The 12,947-nt window shown below is 49.7% G+C and overlaps 7 protein-coding genes across 7 annotated transcripts; 2 read left to right on the forward strand and 5 right to left on the reverse strand.

Moving 5' to 3' along the window:
• Positions 1–191: 191 nt before the first annotated feature.
• On the reverse strand, positions 192–2,933 carry ASPWEDRAFT_45566 (coronin). The gene is made up of 9 exons (XM_040836570.1): positions 2,756–2,933; positions 2,672–2,700; positions 2,532–2,591; positions 2,330–2,472; positions 2,224–2,272; positions 2,062–2,165; positions 1,543–2,004; positions 798–1,488; positions 192–743 (listed from the first exon to the last, which is right to left on the reverse strand). Exons 1-9 carry the CDS (start codon positions 2,787–2,789, stop codon positions 501–503), a joined length of 1,815 nt encoding a protein of 604 aa, XP_040685283.1. The 5' UTR covers positions 2,790–2,933; the 3' UTR covers positions 192–500.
• Positions 2,934–3,469: 536 nt separating this feature from the next.
• Positions 3,470–6,608, forward strand: ASPWEDRAFT_45569 (putative kinesin family protein (KlpA)). The gene is made up of 5 exons (XM_040836571.1): positions 3,470–3,505; positions 3,657–3,789; positions 3,847–4,173; positions 4,591–4,722; positions 4,778–6,608. Exons 2-5 carry the CDS (start codon positions 3,711–3,713, stop codon positions 6,517–6,519), a joined length of 2,280 nt encoding a protein of 759 aa, XP_040685284.1. The 5' UTR covers positions 3,470–3,505; positions 3,657–3,710; the 3' UTR covers positions 6,520–6,608.
• A 146-nt stretch (positions 6,609–6,754) lies between these two features.
• Positions 6,755–7,648, reverse strand: ASPWEDRAFT_176672 (alpha/beta fold hydrolase; the record flags this gene model as incomplete). The annotated part of the gene is made up of 1 exon (XM_040831541.1): positions 6,755–7,648. The coding sequence occupies one exon, from the start codon at positions 7,646–7,648 to the stop codon at positions 6,755–6,757; it is 894 nt and encodes a 297-aa protein (XP_040685285.1).
• Positions 7,649–7,763: 115 nt separating this feature from the next.
• ASPWEDRAFT_119953 (translation initiation factor eIF-2B subunit family protein) lies at positions 7,764–9,438 on the reverse strand (the record flags this gene model as incomplete). Its single annotated transcript, XM_040828956.1, has 2 exons — positions 7,764–9,231; positions 9,287–9,438. 2 exons carry the CDS (start codon positions 9,436–9,438, stop codon positions 7,764–7,766), a joined length of 1,620 nt encoding a protein of 539 aa, XP_040685286.1.
• A 192-nt stretch (positions 9,439–9,630) lies between these two features.
• On the forward strand, positions 9,631–10,480 carry ASPWEDRAFT_697675 (GFA family protein). Its single transcript, XM_040839069.1, has 4 exons — positions 9,631–9,943; positions 10,001–10,162; positions 10,219–10,339; positions 10,383–10,480. The coding sequence occupies exons 1-4, from the start codon at positions 9,836–9,838 to the stop codon at positions 10,412–10,414; spliced, it is 423 nt and encodes a 140-aa protein (XP_040685287.1). The 5' UTR covers positions 9,631–9,835; the 3' UTR covers positions 10,415–10,480.
• ASPWEDRAFT_697774 (phosphoribulokinase/uridine kinase family protein) lies at positions 10,186–11,586 on the reverse strand. The gene is made up of 2 exons (XM_040839070.1): positions 11,293–11,586; positions 10,186–11,241 (listed from the first exon to the last, which is right to left on the reverse strand). The coding sequence occupies exon 2, from the start codon at positions 11,239–11,241 to the stop codon at positions 10,546–10,548; it is 696 nt and encodes a 231-aa protein (XP_040685288.1). The 5' UTR covers positions 11,293–11,586; the 3' UTR covers positions 10,186–10,545.
• Positions 11,587–12,744, reverse strand: ASPWEDRAFT_697843 (uncharacterized protein). Its single transcript, XM_040839071.1, has 2 exons — positions 12,482–12,744; positions 11,587–12,421 (listed from the first exon to the last, which is right to left on the reverse strand). The coding sequence occupies exons 1-2, from the start codon at positions 12,490–12,492 to the stop codon at positions 11,881–11,883; spliced, it is 552 nt and encodes a 183-aa protein (XP_040685289.1). The 5' UTR covers positions 12,493–12,744; the 3' UTR covers positions 11,587–11,880.
• Between the last annotated feature and the right edge of the window lie 203 nt (positions 12,745–12,947).

Raw genomic sequence — 12,947 nt, forward strand, 5'->3', positions numbered from 1 at the left:
GCATATTTCATTGCTACAATTAAAAGATATGACAGCATTCAAATATTTCAAGTACTACTCATACAGTGCTCAAATGTGTATGATAGCAACTCGGAGATATATATTCAAGTAGCTTTCGAATCGTCCGCATTGCCACTATGAATCAGAATAATTTCCAACAAACGTCTCTATTTGGGGCAGACAAGTAAGTATAAGACATGTTATTTGTATATTTATCAACTATATTCAATGGCTGTATACATATAAACAACACCCCGCATACAGCCATTCACTAAACCACCAACTGATCATCACGCATCGCCTGTCGCTTCTAAAATAAACTGGAAAAAAGAAGAAAAAAAGTTATTGACATTGCGACCATGCTGTAAGCCATAACCAAATATAACAGACAACACTAAATGGCTACAAACAAACGAGAGACTGTTCTTTTGAAAGCGGCAATTGACAAGAAGAGAAAGTAAATTACACGACCCATGCCCTGCGGTGCAAAAAGTATTCGGCTAGCCCAGCTTGGCCTTGAGGGACTCGATCTCCGCGGTCAGGTTCTGCATCTGCTGTGCCTGCGATGCGATCGTCTTGGTCTGCTCCGAGATCAGATCTTTGATGACTCCGATTTCCCGCTGCACGGCATCGGCTGCAACGGCTGCGCCCGCTGATAGGGCGGAGGCCATAGGGGTAGAGGCAATAGGGGTGGAGGCGACAGGAGTGGAAGCTTGGGGTGAGCGATCGGCACTCGTAGGGGTCTATTAACAAAATGTTAGCCCAGAGAAATGATTATACATAAAAAAGCAATTTACCTTGATAGGGGAAGGGTTTGACTTGGCTTGCTCTTCCTTCTTATGCCATGGGCTGGTGGACACCGATGGCGACGAAGTGTGTCGCTCTGTCGGCTTGGGGACTTCATCAAAGTTGGAGTCGTCATCCACCTTCTCAGCCTCTTCATTGTCAGCGAACTTGTTCACCATAGCGGCCATCGAGGCGCCCTGCTCTTTCATGGAGGGGGCGGGCCGTGCCACGGGTGTGGGTTCGGGAACGGGTTCAGGTGCTTTCTTCACGGGTGTTGGTTCAGCGGGCTTAGGTTGACCCTCAGGCTTGGGCTCAGGAGCGCCCACGGTCGTAGTGGGCTTGTCTTGCACGCCAGTGACCTCTTGCAGACCTTCGCCTTCGTAAAGGCTGGCCATGGAAATCTTAGGCGGAATGGCCTCCTTTCCAGCGAACCATTCAGATGGGCCCATAGCGGGGGTCATACCGATGGTGGGCGGGTAGATATCGTCCTGGAATGATTCGGCTCGGCGAGGGACGATGAAGGAAATAGGCTCAATATAATTATCGTTGACCGTCTTGAAGGCGCGGGTGATTTCGTTATCGTGGGCATTGACACCACGCTTGGGCATGAATGCAATACCACGCTGAGGATCACCGGATTTGTATTCGGCGAGGTATTCGAACTTGTCATTCTCTAGCTCGTAGTACCGGATGTTACCGTCACTGTTGACGTTAGATTAACCGCGCATGAAACAAAAGCAAGGGATTGAAACCTACCCTCTTCCGGCCAGGTACAAAATCGACGAGCTGTCATCCCAGAATGGCATGCATACACCGGAAATCGAGTCTAGAGTCTTGAAGCCGTCCATAGGCTCCCGAGGAGCACGGATATCCCACAAGGCCAGCTGGCGGTCACTCATCTTGGAGAAACCAGTGGTCGCGATCCGGTCGCGTTCACCCAGCCAGACAGAACGACTGTTCTTCGCTCCAGAGTGGCCCTGGGTCTCGTGTGCGGGGCGTTCCTGACGCACATCCCAAATCCGCAGCTTCTTGTCTCGCGAGGTGGTGACGAGGAGGGAACCATTGGCACTCCAGGACTGCGACTGCACCATATCACCCAGCTTCAAGGTAAGCTTGGGGGCGCCAGCCTCGATATCCCAGACCTTCACGGTGAAATCACCAGAGGCCGTCGAAAGGATGTTTTCCGCAGCGGGGTTGAAGAGCACGTGTCCAACCTTTCTGTAATGGGATTTAGTACGCATTCCTTTGCGGTGAAGAAGGCATGGAAGGGCTCACTTCGGGTGACCACTCAGCTTGCCTACAGGCGCAATATCTTGAATGTCATCGGCGTCAACATCGGGGCGGAGTGTGAAGTTGTCTGGCACGCGCCAGAGCATGACCTAGAACAGCGAGTCAGCCCAGACCGCCGAGCTTGCAGAAGCTATCCAATATCCATACCTTGCCGTCATCGGAGCCGGATGCGATCAGGTTATCGTTGAAAGGATTCCTAGTTTGGCGTTAGATTTGTGCTCTGTGGCCGAATTGACAGACGATCGTTGCTCACCAGTCGGTATCCAAAACAACTGCGGTGTGACCACGGAAGAGAGGTATTCTCTCTGGCAACTTGCCCCGTTCTTCGAGAGGAATCACAGCGAAAGCACCACCTCCACCAGCTTCCCAGTTCACCGAGAGATAGTGTGGGTTGGCCTGATTGCGGCGTCAGGTTTCCTGTTCTGGCGGACGGATAAGGGGAAGGACGGACGAACCTTGACGAGGTTGGTATCCCAGGCATTCGTGGAGATTCGAAGATTATCGTAGCATTGTTCCTATAGATACCCGTGAATATTATAACCGTCCAGCAATTGAATGTCAGACCCCTCAATGGCGGGGGCTGTTCGTGGCGTACCTTTCTCGTCGGCCGCCCGAAGACGTGTCCTAATACATGTCAGATTACCAGCGCTGCGGGCAAGTTGGAGGAGGGGAAGCTCACGATATTTGGAGGAACGGACGAAACGACCAGACATAGCGCTGAGGCTGTATAAAGAAAAGAAAGCAAAAGAAAAACCAATCAAGAATTCAAGGAATTAATTTTAAGAATGAAGTGTAGAGGGCAGAAAAGGAGTAACGGTGAGGGAGAGAAAGGAGCCTCGAGGGGCGGTTGATATGGGGAAAGCTGCTGTCTGGTCTGCGAGCAGAAGAAGTTCCAGCCGGCGTTTAGCAGTGGCCGGGGGGAGTCCGCACACGGGTTCTACGACCACTAGTCAACACCGGAGACGGAGCCATTGATTGTCGATATGGATCTAGCTGCATGATACCGCAAAGAAAAGAACAATATCAATTAAATTGCTACAGAAAAAGAAGTACAATCACAACACTGAATGTTGGATGATATCGTATTGAAATTCGTATTGGGGATACAGTCACGGGACCAGGCGACTAACCCCGGAAAAGACTAGCACAGCCCCGCCCCAAGACCGCTGAGTCAGCAGAGTTTGTTTACCGCTTTTCGTCTCTCCAGAAACGAAAAAGACGAACAGGAAACAAGCCGGAGCAAGACGCCAAAGAGGAGCCCAAAACGCAGCACTTGAATGCGATAATTAGTTGCAGTGACGGGGAGGGCCCTGACATGTTGCAGTCCCACTTGTTTCTAACCTGATTCTTTTGTATATCTTCTGTTTCCCCCCCCTTATCCCCGCTTTCTGTCCTTTGTTTTGGTCCATCTGCTTTGTCTTGCATCACGGTGAGCTCCTCTTCACCCAGACAATCCATCTGTGTACACCTGTGGTAGTGGACTATATACCCCTCATTGCCCATCATGGAGAATGAGAACTTGGTAAATTGCTTTCGTCACTGCTATTGTCCCCGACTCCCACACTGACCTAGACGAACAGACACAGTCAAGACCAGCCACCCGCAGTCGTCTCCAGGCAGCTGGCCTCAAGGAAATGAATTCAGCAAACACAAACTCCCGGTCGGGCCTGATGCAGCCGGGTACGATCGCGGGCAAGTCTTCCGGCCTGCCGCGTACGTGAATCTGAAGGAAAGGTGGCCCAAAGTATCCACGAGCTGACAACATGACAGAACCAAGTCGTTCGAAGAGCGTCACCCAAGCCCCCGAAACCCGGAAGACCGGAACATCAACAACGTCGCGATCAGCCACTGGTACAACCCGAGTTCATACTCGTGCCAACTCAACGTCGACCAGATCTGCCTCGACCGCGTCACGAAGTGGTCACTTTTCTTCCACCGTCGGATACGGCGCACGACCTCCCGCAGCCGGTACTGTCCCTCGCTCCCAATCTTCGCTCGGTACTCGGAAGCCCGCTGGTCAATCGATCACCCGTCCCGCGACCTCGTTAGATACCCATGATGAAGAGCCCGCTGGAAGTGTCTTGGGGAAAAGAAAGGGTAGGCGACAATCTCTTTTTTTCTCCTCCCATGCCCCATCATTACATGCTGCACGATCATTGTCAGGCACGCACAGGGAAAACTCTGGGGCCAGAATCAGCTCTCAGGTGACGCAGCCCGGTCCGAAAGGAACGTTGCTTAAGACTGATAGCCGCGAGTTTGCCCTGTGCAATGCTATGGATCAGTTGATGTTGGATTTGCCCCCAAAGAGCGTACCGGACCCTGAGCTCTTAACCCACACTCAAGATGGACCCCTCAAGCCCCCAGGTTCAAAAATTCCAACGCCGTCTACTCCCATCAGACTGCTCCCAGCCAAGTCCCTTTCCCCTACCAAGACTTCCCCGAAGAGAAACCCATATCCTTTGCCCCAATTCCTCACTAAAGACTCTGCGATCAAAAGTTTTAACTATTCCACAGGCGCAGAATGGGACCAGGATACCCGAGAGAAGACCATGGAAGAATTTTTCAATGCCTTTGTCTCCAGGGTGAGCCAGGCTGGACAGGAGAGTTTCGGCTTGAAAGAAACCGTTGAACTGTATAAAACAAGGGGTGAGTCATGGCTTGTTTGTTATGTGGGACGCATATTGATATAAGTGCTGTACAGTTAGCGAGTTGGAGGCTTCGCGAAAAGAAGGGACCGAAGCCAACCTCTTGTTGCGCGTGGAGCTGGAAACAATGAAAAGTCAATTATCCAAGGCTGATGATGCACTCAAAGATGCCCAAAGGGACCATGAGATTGCAATGGATGATATTGATCAAAAGCAGCGTGTGGAGACGGAGACAATGAGACAGGAGAACAAGAAACAACTGGAAGCACTGAAAGCACAACACCAGGACGAGGTCCGTGAAATAACGCGGCGATTCGAGCGCGAATTGGATGACGAGAAGGCCATGCGACACCGTGAAGTTAACCAGATGACCTCTCAGACTGCTTTGGACACCCAACGAACTCGGATCGAATTGGAAACAAAAGATCGTGAAATCGCTACACTCCAAGGCGATCTGCAAACTTTGCGAAACGAAATGGAGCGGGAACGGAAGAGCAACCTGGATCTCCGACAGAATCTAGACACAGCTAGTACGAACAGCGTCACGCTGGAGTCGTCGATCCGTGCACTGAAGGCCCGAATCGAGTTCCTCGAGTCCGGAAGGGAAGAACAATCTCAGGCATTTGAACAAATCAACCAGCGAATGATGGATGCTGCCGCAGAGACTGAGGAAACCAAGGAAAAATTGAGAAAGGAAGAAACCCTCCGCAGGAAGCTCCACAACCAAGTCCAGGAGCTGAAGGGAAACATCCGCGTGTTCTGCAGAGTCCGTCCACCCTTGAAAGAAGAGTCTGTCACGAGTGTGGCTCAGATTCAGTACCCAGACGAGTCTGAGGATTCCAAGGAGATCAGCATCATCGGACCCGAAGAAAAAAGCAGCCTTGGAGCCGTCTCGAGGAAAAACAGTAATTTCTCTTACGACCGAGTATTTGGACCGTCCACTCAGAATGCCGAGGTTTTTGAGGAAATCAGCCAACTTGTCCAAAGCGCACTCGATGGTTACAATGTTTGTATCTTCTGTTATGGCCAAACTGGCAGTGGAAAGACTCATACCATGTCTTCTCTGGATGGCATGATCCCTCGCGCCGTTCATCAGATCTATGCAACCGCCCAGCAGCTCGAGGAGAAGGGTTGGACATATACGATGGAGGGTAATTTCGTTGAAGTTTACAATGAAAACCTGAACGACTTGTTGGGTAACGCGGACGAATTGGACAAGAAGAAGCATGAGATTAGGCACGATATGCAGCGATGCAAGACAATAATCACTGACATCACAACCGTGCGCTTGGAATCACCTGAAATGGTCGAGTCTCTCCTGAAGCGGGCGGCAGCAAATCGGTCGGTGGCAGCCACCAAGGCCAACGAGCGTTCCTCGCGATCCCACTCCGTCTTCATCCTCAAACTCATCGGCCAAAACAGCGTGACCGGAGAACGCAGTGAAGGAACCCTCAACCTGGTTGATCTTGCTGGCAGTGAACGCTTAAGCCATAGCGGAGCCACCGGAGAGAGGCTGAAGGAGACGCAGAACATCAATCGCAGTTTGAGTTGTTTGGGCGACGTGATTTCGGCTCTTGGACAAGGCAGGGAAGGGGCCCATATTCCCTACCGAAACAGCAAGCTCACCTACCTTCTTCAATTCTCTCTGGGAGGAAATTCGAAGACTCTTATGTTCGTGATGGTCAGCCCCCTCCAGGCGCATCTGGCAGAGACCTTGACCAGTCTCAAGTTCGCCACCAAGGTGCACAACACTCATATTGGAACGGCCAAGCGACAGGCGCGTGTTCGTGATTCTTGAATGATACCTCTTTGGATTTTTGATTTGCGTTATTTGCCGGTGGTCTTTGTTTACGATTCAGCCCTGTTTTTCCAGCTGGTGTTTTGGTGCTTCCTTATTCCCCTCCATTGGAGATGCTACTACCCCTGTCTTCTTTTTTCTTGGGCACTATTTAAGTGTACGAACCTGATGAAATTTCATTTGATTATATTTTGAAAGAATGCAATTAGTAGAAATGTAGGTCTCAGGAGCTCGCCTAACGTTTTAAAAACGCTACAATATCATTGAAGGTCTCTTCTTTCTTCTCTATCCATGGGAAATGGCCACAATCGTCATATACTATCAGCTGAGCCCCATCGATGCCTTCCTTTGTGCGTGTCGCAATACTCAAACCGCAGATCATATCCTCTTTGCCAAAGATCATCAACGTCTTCGCACGAATCTTGGTCAATCCATCGATCATCTGCGTAGGATTCGACAACTTATTGTCGCATCCATATACACTCCGATAACACCACACGGGCATGAATCTATCTCCAATCGATTGTTCCAGCACAGGGACAAACCTCTTTGGTTCAACAAAGTACAAAGGCAGAATGGCCCTCACATGGCGAGTGAATTCCTCGTCTGTTTGATGCGGAGAATGCTTCAGCGCCATAAAAGCCTCTCGATATCGGTTATCATCCTTGAATACCTCCAACAGCACGCGATCCTTAAACCCTACCAGCTGGTGATCCAGTAGAATCAACTTCTGCACACGCTCTGGATACATCTCCGCATATCCTAAGGCAATGGCCCCGCCGTTGGAATGGCCTATTAATGCGGAGAATTTCTTAATTTCTAGGTAGACGCGAAGGTCTTCCAGGTCGGAGGCGAGATGGGGCATGCTGCTCATTTGTGATGGGTCGGAAGGACGAGAGGAGCCGTCTGTTCCACGAGGGTGGAAGAAGAGAAGGGTGTAATTGTGTTGAGTGTATAAGGGGGCGAGGCCAGTTTGGAGGTATTCAGAACCGAGACCCCAGGCGGGGCATTGGATTATGAGGAGGGTTGAAGCTGATAATGGAGCGGAGGGGTTGTTGTGGATGACGTATTCGAAGAGGAGGTTTTTGGAAGTGTTAAAGAGATGTTTTCCTGGTGATAGACGATGCATTTCTCGATGGCCGTGATGGTTTTGGTGTTGGTGTTGATGGATTTCTAAGGCAAGAGATATCGATATTCTATTCTAAGCATGTGATGACTTCATGCGTCATCAAGATAGTTGCTATTCACAAACCACCCAAATATCGCTCCAAATTCGCTCCCACTTCCTGCGATTTATCCCGGATTTTCTGCTCATCCAGAACCCCCTCTTCGCTCACAAATGCATCCACCAGCGATAATGGTACCCATTCAAAGTAAATATTCTTGACTTCCACCTTGGACGTCTCACATTTTCCGGATTTCGTCCTGTTAATCTCGTCTTCTAGGATGCTGATTCCTTTCACTCCATCGTTGTGCCATCCGCTCAACACCTCGATCGGATCGTTCTCTTCGAAGGCATTTTCCTCTTGAACACCGCAGCATTCTCCCTCCACCTTCTCCAGTTCGCTGAGTACAAGAACTTTGGCTTTCGGGGCAGCATGCCTTGCGCCGAGAACTGCGGGCAAGGAGCCCGTCTTGTTGCAGACTCCTTTTGCTGGTGAGATGCGGTCAGCGCCGAATAAGACGATGTCTACGTCTGCTGCGGCCAAGGCTGCTGATGCGTCAGTGTAGATGGTCATCTTGAGGCGCTTGTTAGGTGAGTCCTGGAACTGTGATTGAAATTTTGAAAGCAGAGACGAGGCAATGCTGACACCTTCGAAGAGCGGTCGGGATTCTAGAATTCGCAGTTCGAGTTCTTCAATACCCTCGAGCGAGGCATATGCATCGAGAATACTATCGCGGATGGTGGAACTGGCTGAGACGGTAAGGATAGTGAGCTTGGATCTGGGTTCACTGCCGGCGAGAAAGTGCGATTGGATATACGAGACGAACGAGTCCCGGATTCGCGCGGGAATGCACTTGCGATTCGCCAAATGGAGGTCAGCCATGGCTAGCATCCGATCCCATTTCTGCTCGGCTCCGATATTCTGCCCTAGGATGTCATTCATGTCGGCTAAGACGCCCACCAGAGCATTGATGGTGGATATTCCCATGCTTTCGCGTCCGTTCTTCCATAGATGCCATACGGCCATCCTGATTAATTCCCACCAATGTTCGTCGATACCATCGCGCGTCTGCGTAACCACATCTCGAAACGCCGTCAGGGCCAGTGCCGTCAACTCCCGAGATCCGTCCTGATGGGTGTGCAAGTGACTTAGGCCGGTCGTGAGCGCCTTGCTTGCGTGCTCCGGCATCTCACCCTCATACCAGACACGCCGGAGACTGTCACGAAGTCTGGGCACGGCGCCGAAAGATTCATTGTCCGAGACCGTGTCAGGGTCGAACCATTGCCACTCTTCGTGCTCCCAGTCCGTTTGGATGCCCTCCTCGCCTAGCCCTCCTTCGTCGGGTTCCTTCAGACGAAACGCGAACGGATGGATGGTCCACTCTCGTCCGATAGCAGCGTCGCTGAATGTATACGGCTTGCCTTTACGCCAGAGCTCCAGTGAGGATGGGGTGAGGGAAGTTTCCTCCTGGAGTTCTCGCCATGCGGTATCGAGCGGACTTTTGTCCTCGTTATCGATGCTACCAGCGATTGGGGCTAGATGGTGACTAGGAAGTCGGCTAATAAGCCTTGAACTTTTGATATATGAATTTCAATGCCTACCGATATGTCCTCACTTTCTCGCTCCGCCTAAATAGTGCGACGGCCGGTTTTCCTTTTCCATCCCGCGGAACACGGAAGATGAAACAAGAGGCTACGGATCGTTTCTTGATGGGTTCAGGCAAGCCTGCTTGGTGTTGACCTTGGTCTCCCATCTTTTGTGTCCTGAATATTTAGACGACTAAAGGGGCTTTGTTTATCCAGGCGGGGGACGAACGGATGTGGGGTCGACATTATTGATTGTGGATTATTGTGTGAGGTTAGTCATACCATGCTGCAGAGCTGCTATGTCATTATCACATCACCTGCAGAGACAAGGATAAAACTCGAGATGGAAAAACATCTTGATTACTTTATTGTGGCTAGATAGTTTAGTCTTGGTGTTTTGCAATTAATTATCTTCAAAAATTCGGAGATATATATTTTAGTGTCATCAGAGGAGGAAATAGTGACGTCAACCATATAAATAATTCCATTGATCCTATTAAACCTCTCCTATTATTGAACACGAGAAGATTGTCAAACTGAGTATCATCATTCTAATCATTTACAATGCCTACATACACTGGATCCTGCTACTGCCGCAAAATACAATATAACCTAACCCTCTCCTCACCCGATGAGGCACGCACATCTATCTGTCACTGCCGAAACTGCAAGGTAATCCCATCTCCCATCAACCGTACATCCAAGCGATCCTAAAATAACATCCCAAAGAAAGCCTTTGGAACAAACTACGGCCTTACGGCAAAAGTCCCCAAAGATGCGTTCCAGTTGACGTCAGGAATGCCCAAAGAGCATGTCTCGGATAATGGATCCGGGGCGATGATCCATCGTGAGTTTTGCGGGGATTGTGGGAGTTTTATCCTAGAGTATGGGGTATGTTCTTCTAACTGTACTGAATGGGTGGATTATATCTGACTATGATTGTGTAGGATGCTGTTAAACATCAATTCCGATATATTTGTGTAGGCTCGCTGGATTCTCCTGAGGCTTTGCCCCCTAAGGGGGAGTTCTTTTGTAAGGATAGGGCGACGTGGATGCCCGAGATTCCAGGTATGATCATTCCAATTCTTTTATATTCAAACTGACAGGATAGATGTATTCCATAAGCAAACGATCAAAGAGTAAATGGGGTGGCATTCAAGTACATCGTGTATTCATGGGCAACAAAATAGTCTACAACAAAGTAGTAGCAGAATAACAAAATACAACGATAATGAAAAGAAAATATGAGATGGAAAATACAACAACAAGATAAATCATTCTGTCAAACTCTGAACAACCAGGTCAGGTGCAATAAGCTTCAATTTGATGGTAATCCCATTCAAATAATCGTTGCTGTCCACCCGTCGAAACCCATCCTCCAACGTCTTCTCAATACCAGCCTTAACATGTCGTCTGGCGACTCGTCCTCTCGCCTCTTGTAGGTCTGCATCGACAAAAACTCGGTAATCAACCAACGTTGAGATCTCCTGCCACTCGGGCTCGTCTAGCAGTAGGTAATTTCCCTCGAGGATGATAATTGTTGCGTCGCTGGTAACTTCCATGCCGTTTTCAACGGGGTCTTTGGCTTCGTGGTCAAATGATGGTCCGTATATAACTTCTTTTGGTGAATCAGGTGAGGCCACGGGTGTATTATCCGCCCAGTCGCGTAGTTGTCGAACGAAAGTAACGAAGCGCGGTGCATCGAATGTCCACGGTGCACCACGACGTATATATGCCTCTTCTCGATTTGGGAGCTTGTCCAACGTCGCTCTTGATAAATGGAACCCGTCCATGGAGAGGAGAGCTGCGCGAGAAGAAGGGTCTGAATTGAGCCGATTCACGACGGCGGAGGCTGTTGTCGTTTTTCCTGATCCTGGGATTCCGGCAATGGCAACCAGGAAGCGTTTTTTGGGGTGCTCGCTTGCGTTTTGGCGCAGTAAATCTGCTAGACGAGTGTATTCGGCTTCCATCTGGGTCTGTTAGTTGATGTGTTGTGATGGTGCTGATTTGCTGATACTCACTTTGATTCAGTCAATGCTTCAAGATACTGTGCAAATATATCGACTCTCTATTCAGAAAGAGTATGTAAATAGACAACAGCAGATTGCATCAAGTGCTGCCATGTTGGTAAATTCGAGTTGGTGCGGCACCGGTTCACAGTGCTCCGAGAATGGTAATATCAGGACAACCTGCCCCGTCCGTGGGCGTTGATCGATCTTGGTTCGGGGCACTCTGTCCGTTTCGCTGGTGTCTCCAGATGGCGAATATTATCCTCTTATTCCTCTTCTCCTCTTTCTTCCTGTAAACCAAGTCGTGTTGTAATTCAGGTGTTCTTTCAGTCGCACTGTTATATCGTATAGCACACATATTGAGATTTCTCGTATAAATCCTCAGTCGATCCACGGACAGATTCAGTCTTCTGTGTAAATCATTCCTGCTTGTGACATAGCAGGAAGAAACTTTCATTCCATAACGGATGTGTCTACTCCGCATCTTATCGTTCCCCAGTTTTTTCTACTCCGTATCTAACCGTCGATAAGAGATAGTCTTGAGCCCCCCAGAAATGCGATCGAAATTAATTAAGACAGGCTATATCTTATCAGATGCGACTAACACTGACAGTGACTCTGCTGCAGCTGAGATGGCGTTATTTGCGCTTGCGTGATAGTAGCGCGCGCTTTCTTATTCCTGGCCATCGTAAGTCGCAATGGCTCGACATAAAAACATAAGATCTGCTGGTCGAGACAGTGTGAGCATCGGGGTCGTTGGCGATCACAAACAGCTCCCCCGATGCGACAGGCTTTGCAGGGAATGCTTTCTTCTTCTGGGATCTTGTCGTTGCGGGATGAAGACTCCGCTTCGGTTCTGCGTGCCGACGTGGAACGAGATCTAGAGCTGGTTTGCTGAATCTTGGAGCCGGAAGTTGTTTTGGATGCAGTGATATTACAGTCGGGTTTGACGTTAGAGGCCCTGTCGACAAGGGTTTCGTGGACTTCAGATTCTGTCGCCGTCCACCATGGCCACAGCCACTGCGAAAGGCGTCGCATGGGACTTTCTGGGGGATTAGTTTGCGCAACGGGCTCGCAGGCTGCAGGGACTGGGATGGCTTCTGGCTCTTCTTCCTGGATGGGATCCAGACGAGCATGGTGTCTATTCAGATATTCGAGTCAGTGAAATCGACACACAAGTGGGGTCCGAGTTGGAACTCACCTGTCGCTCATGATGGCAATGTCTTTGGATAAAGTCGGGTTGTTCCCTGTCACTTGACAGGCAGGAAATGAGTCTGAAGACACGGATACGCTCAGGCGACACAAAGCGGGGCTCAACGAGACGAGACGAGATGAGAGCGATTTTTTCAGACCTCACAAAAGGCCATATCCAAGTCGATGGGAACAGTGGGTTTTACATGAAGACACTGAGATAAAGTGAGGAATAAAGTCCAAGGCGAAGCTTTGTGGGATGCGTTCCTGGTGAGTTCCCCGCTCAGGCACCAGATGCCAACTCATTCACAGGCAGGTTTTGACACTTTCGGTTCAGGCGAGGATTATCCAGGCAGACTGTCGGCCCAGATACAAATTACGTCAACCCAACTTCATGATGGTTAACCAGCGGGATGTGAGGCCGACTCTGGATACTTTTTACTCTTCTTCTCGATGGGAGAAGTGGGAGGAACAGT

The sequence above is a fragment of the Aspergillus wentii genome, assembly GCF_001890725.1.
Source record: "Aspergillus wentii DTO 134E9 unplaced genomic scaffold ASPWEscaffold_8, whole genome shotgun sequence".
NCBI classification, from domain to species: Eukaryota; Fungi; Ascomycota; class Eurotiomycetes; order Eurotiales; family Aspergillaceae; genus Aspergillus; species Aspergillus wentii.

Bases quoted from the DNA above. Each gene is read 5' to 3' on its own strand.
- ASPWEDRAFT_45566 (XM_040836570.1), bottom strand. From the start codon at position 2,789: ATGTCTGGTCGTTTCGTCCGTTCCTCCAAATATC. The intron at 2,592-2,671 runs GTACGCCACGAA...GGGTATCTATAG, and splicing joins TCGGGCGGCCGACGAGAAAG to GAACAATGCTACGATAATCT. The intron at 2,005-2,061 runs GTGAGCCCTTCC...ATCCCATTACAG, and splicing joins AAGCTGAGTGGTCACCCGAA to AAAGGTTGGACACGTGCTCT.
- ASPWEDRAFT_45569 (XM_040836571.1), top strand. From the start codon at position 3,711: ATGAATTCAGCAAACACAAACTCCCGGTCGGGCCTGATGCAGCCGGGT. The intron at 3,790-3,846 runs GTACGTGAATCT...ACAACATGACAG, and splicing joins CAAGTCTTCCGGCCTGCCGC to AACCAAGTCGTTCGAAGAGC. The intron at 4,174-4,590 runs GTAGGCGACAAT...ACTATTCCACAG, and splicing joins TGTCTTGGGGAAAAGAAAGG to GCGCAGAATGGGACCAGGAT.
- ASPWEDRAFT_697774 (XM_040839070.1), bottom strand. From the start codon at position 11,241: ATGGAAGCCGAATACACTCGTCTAGCAGATTTACTGCGCCAAAACGCA.
- ASPWEDRAFT_697675 (XM_040839069.1), top strand. From the start codon at position 9,836: ATGCCTACATACACTGGATCCTGCTACTGCCGCAAAATACAATATAAC. The intron at 9,944-10,000 runs GTAATCCCATCT...AACATCCCAAAG, and splicing joins GTCACTGCCGAAACTGCAAG to AAAGCCTTTGGAACAAACTA. The intron at 10,340-10,382 runs GTATGATCATTC...CTGACAGGATAG, and splicing joins GTGGATGCCCGAGATTCCAG to ATGTATTCCATAAGCAAACG.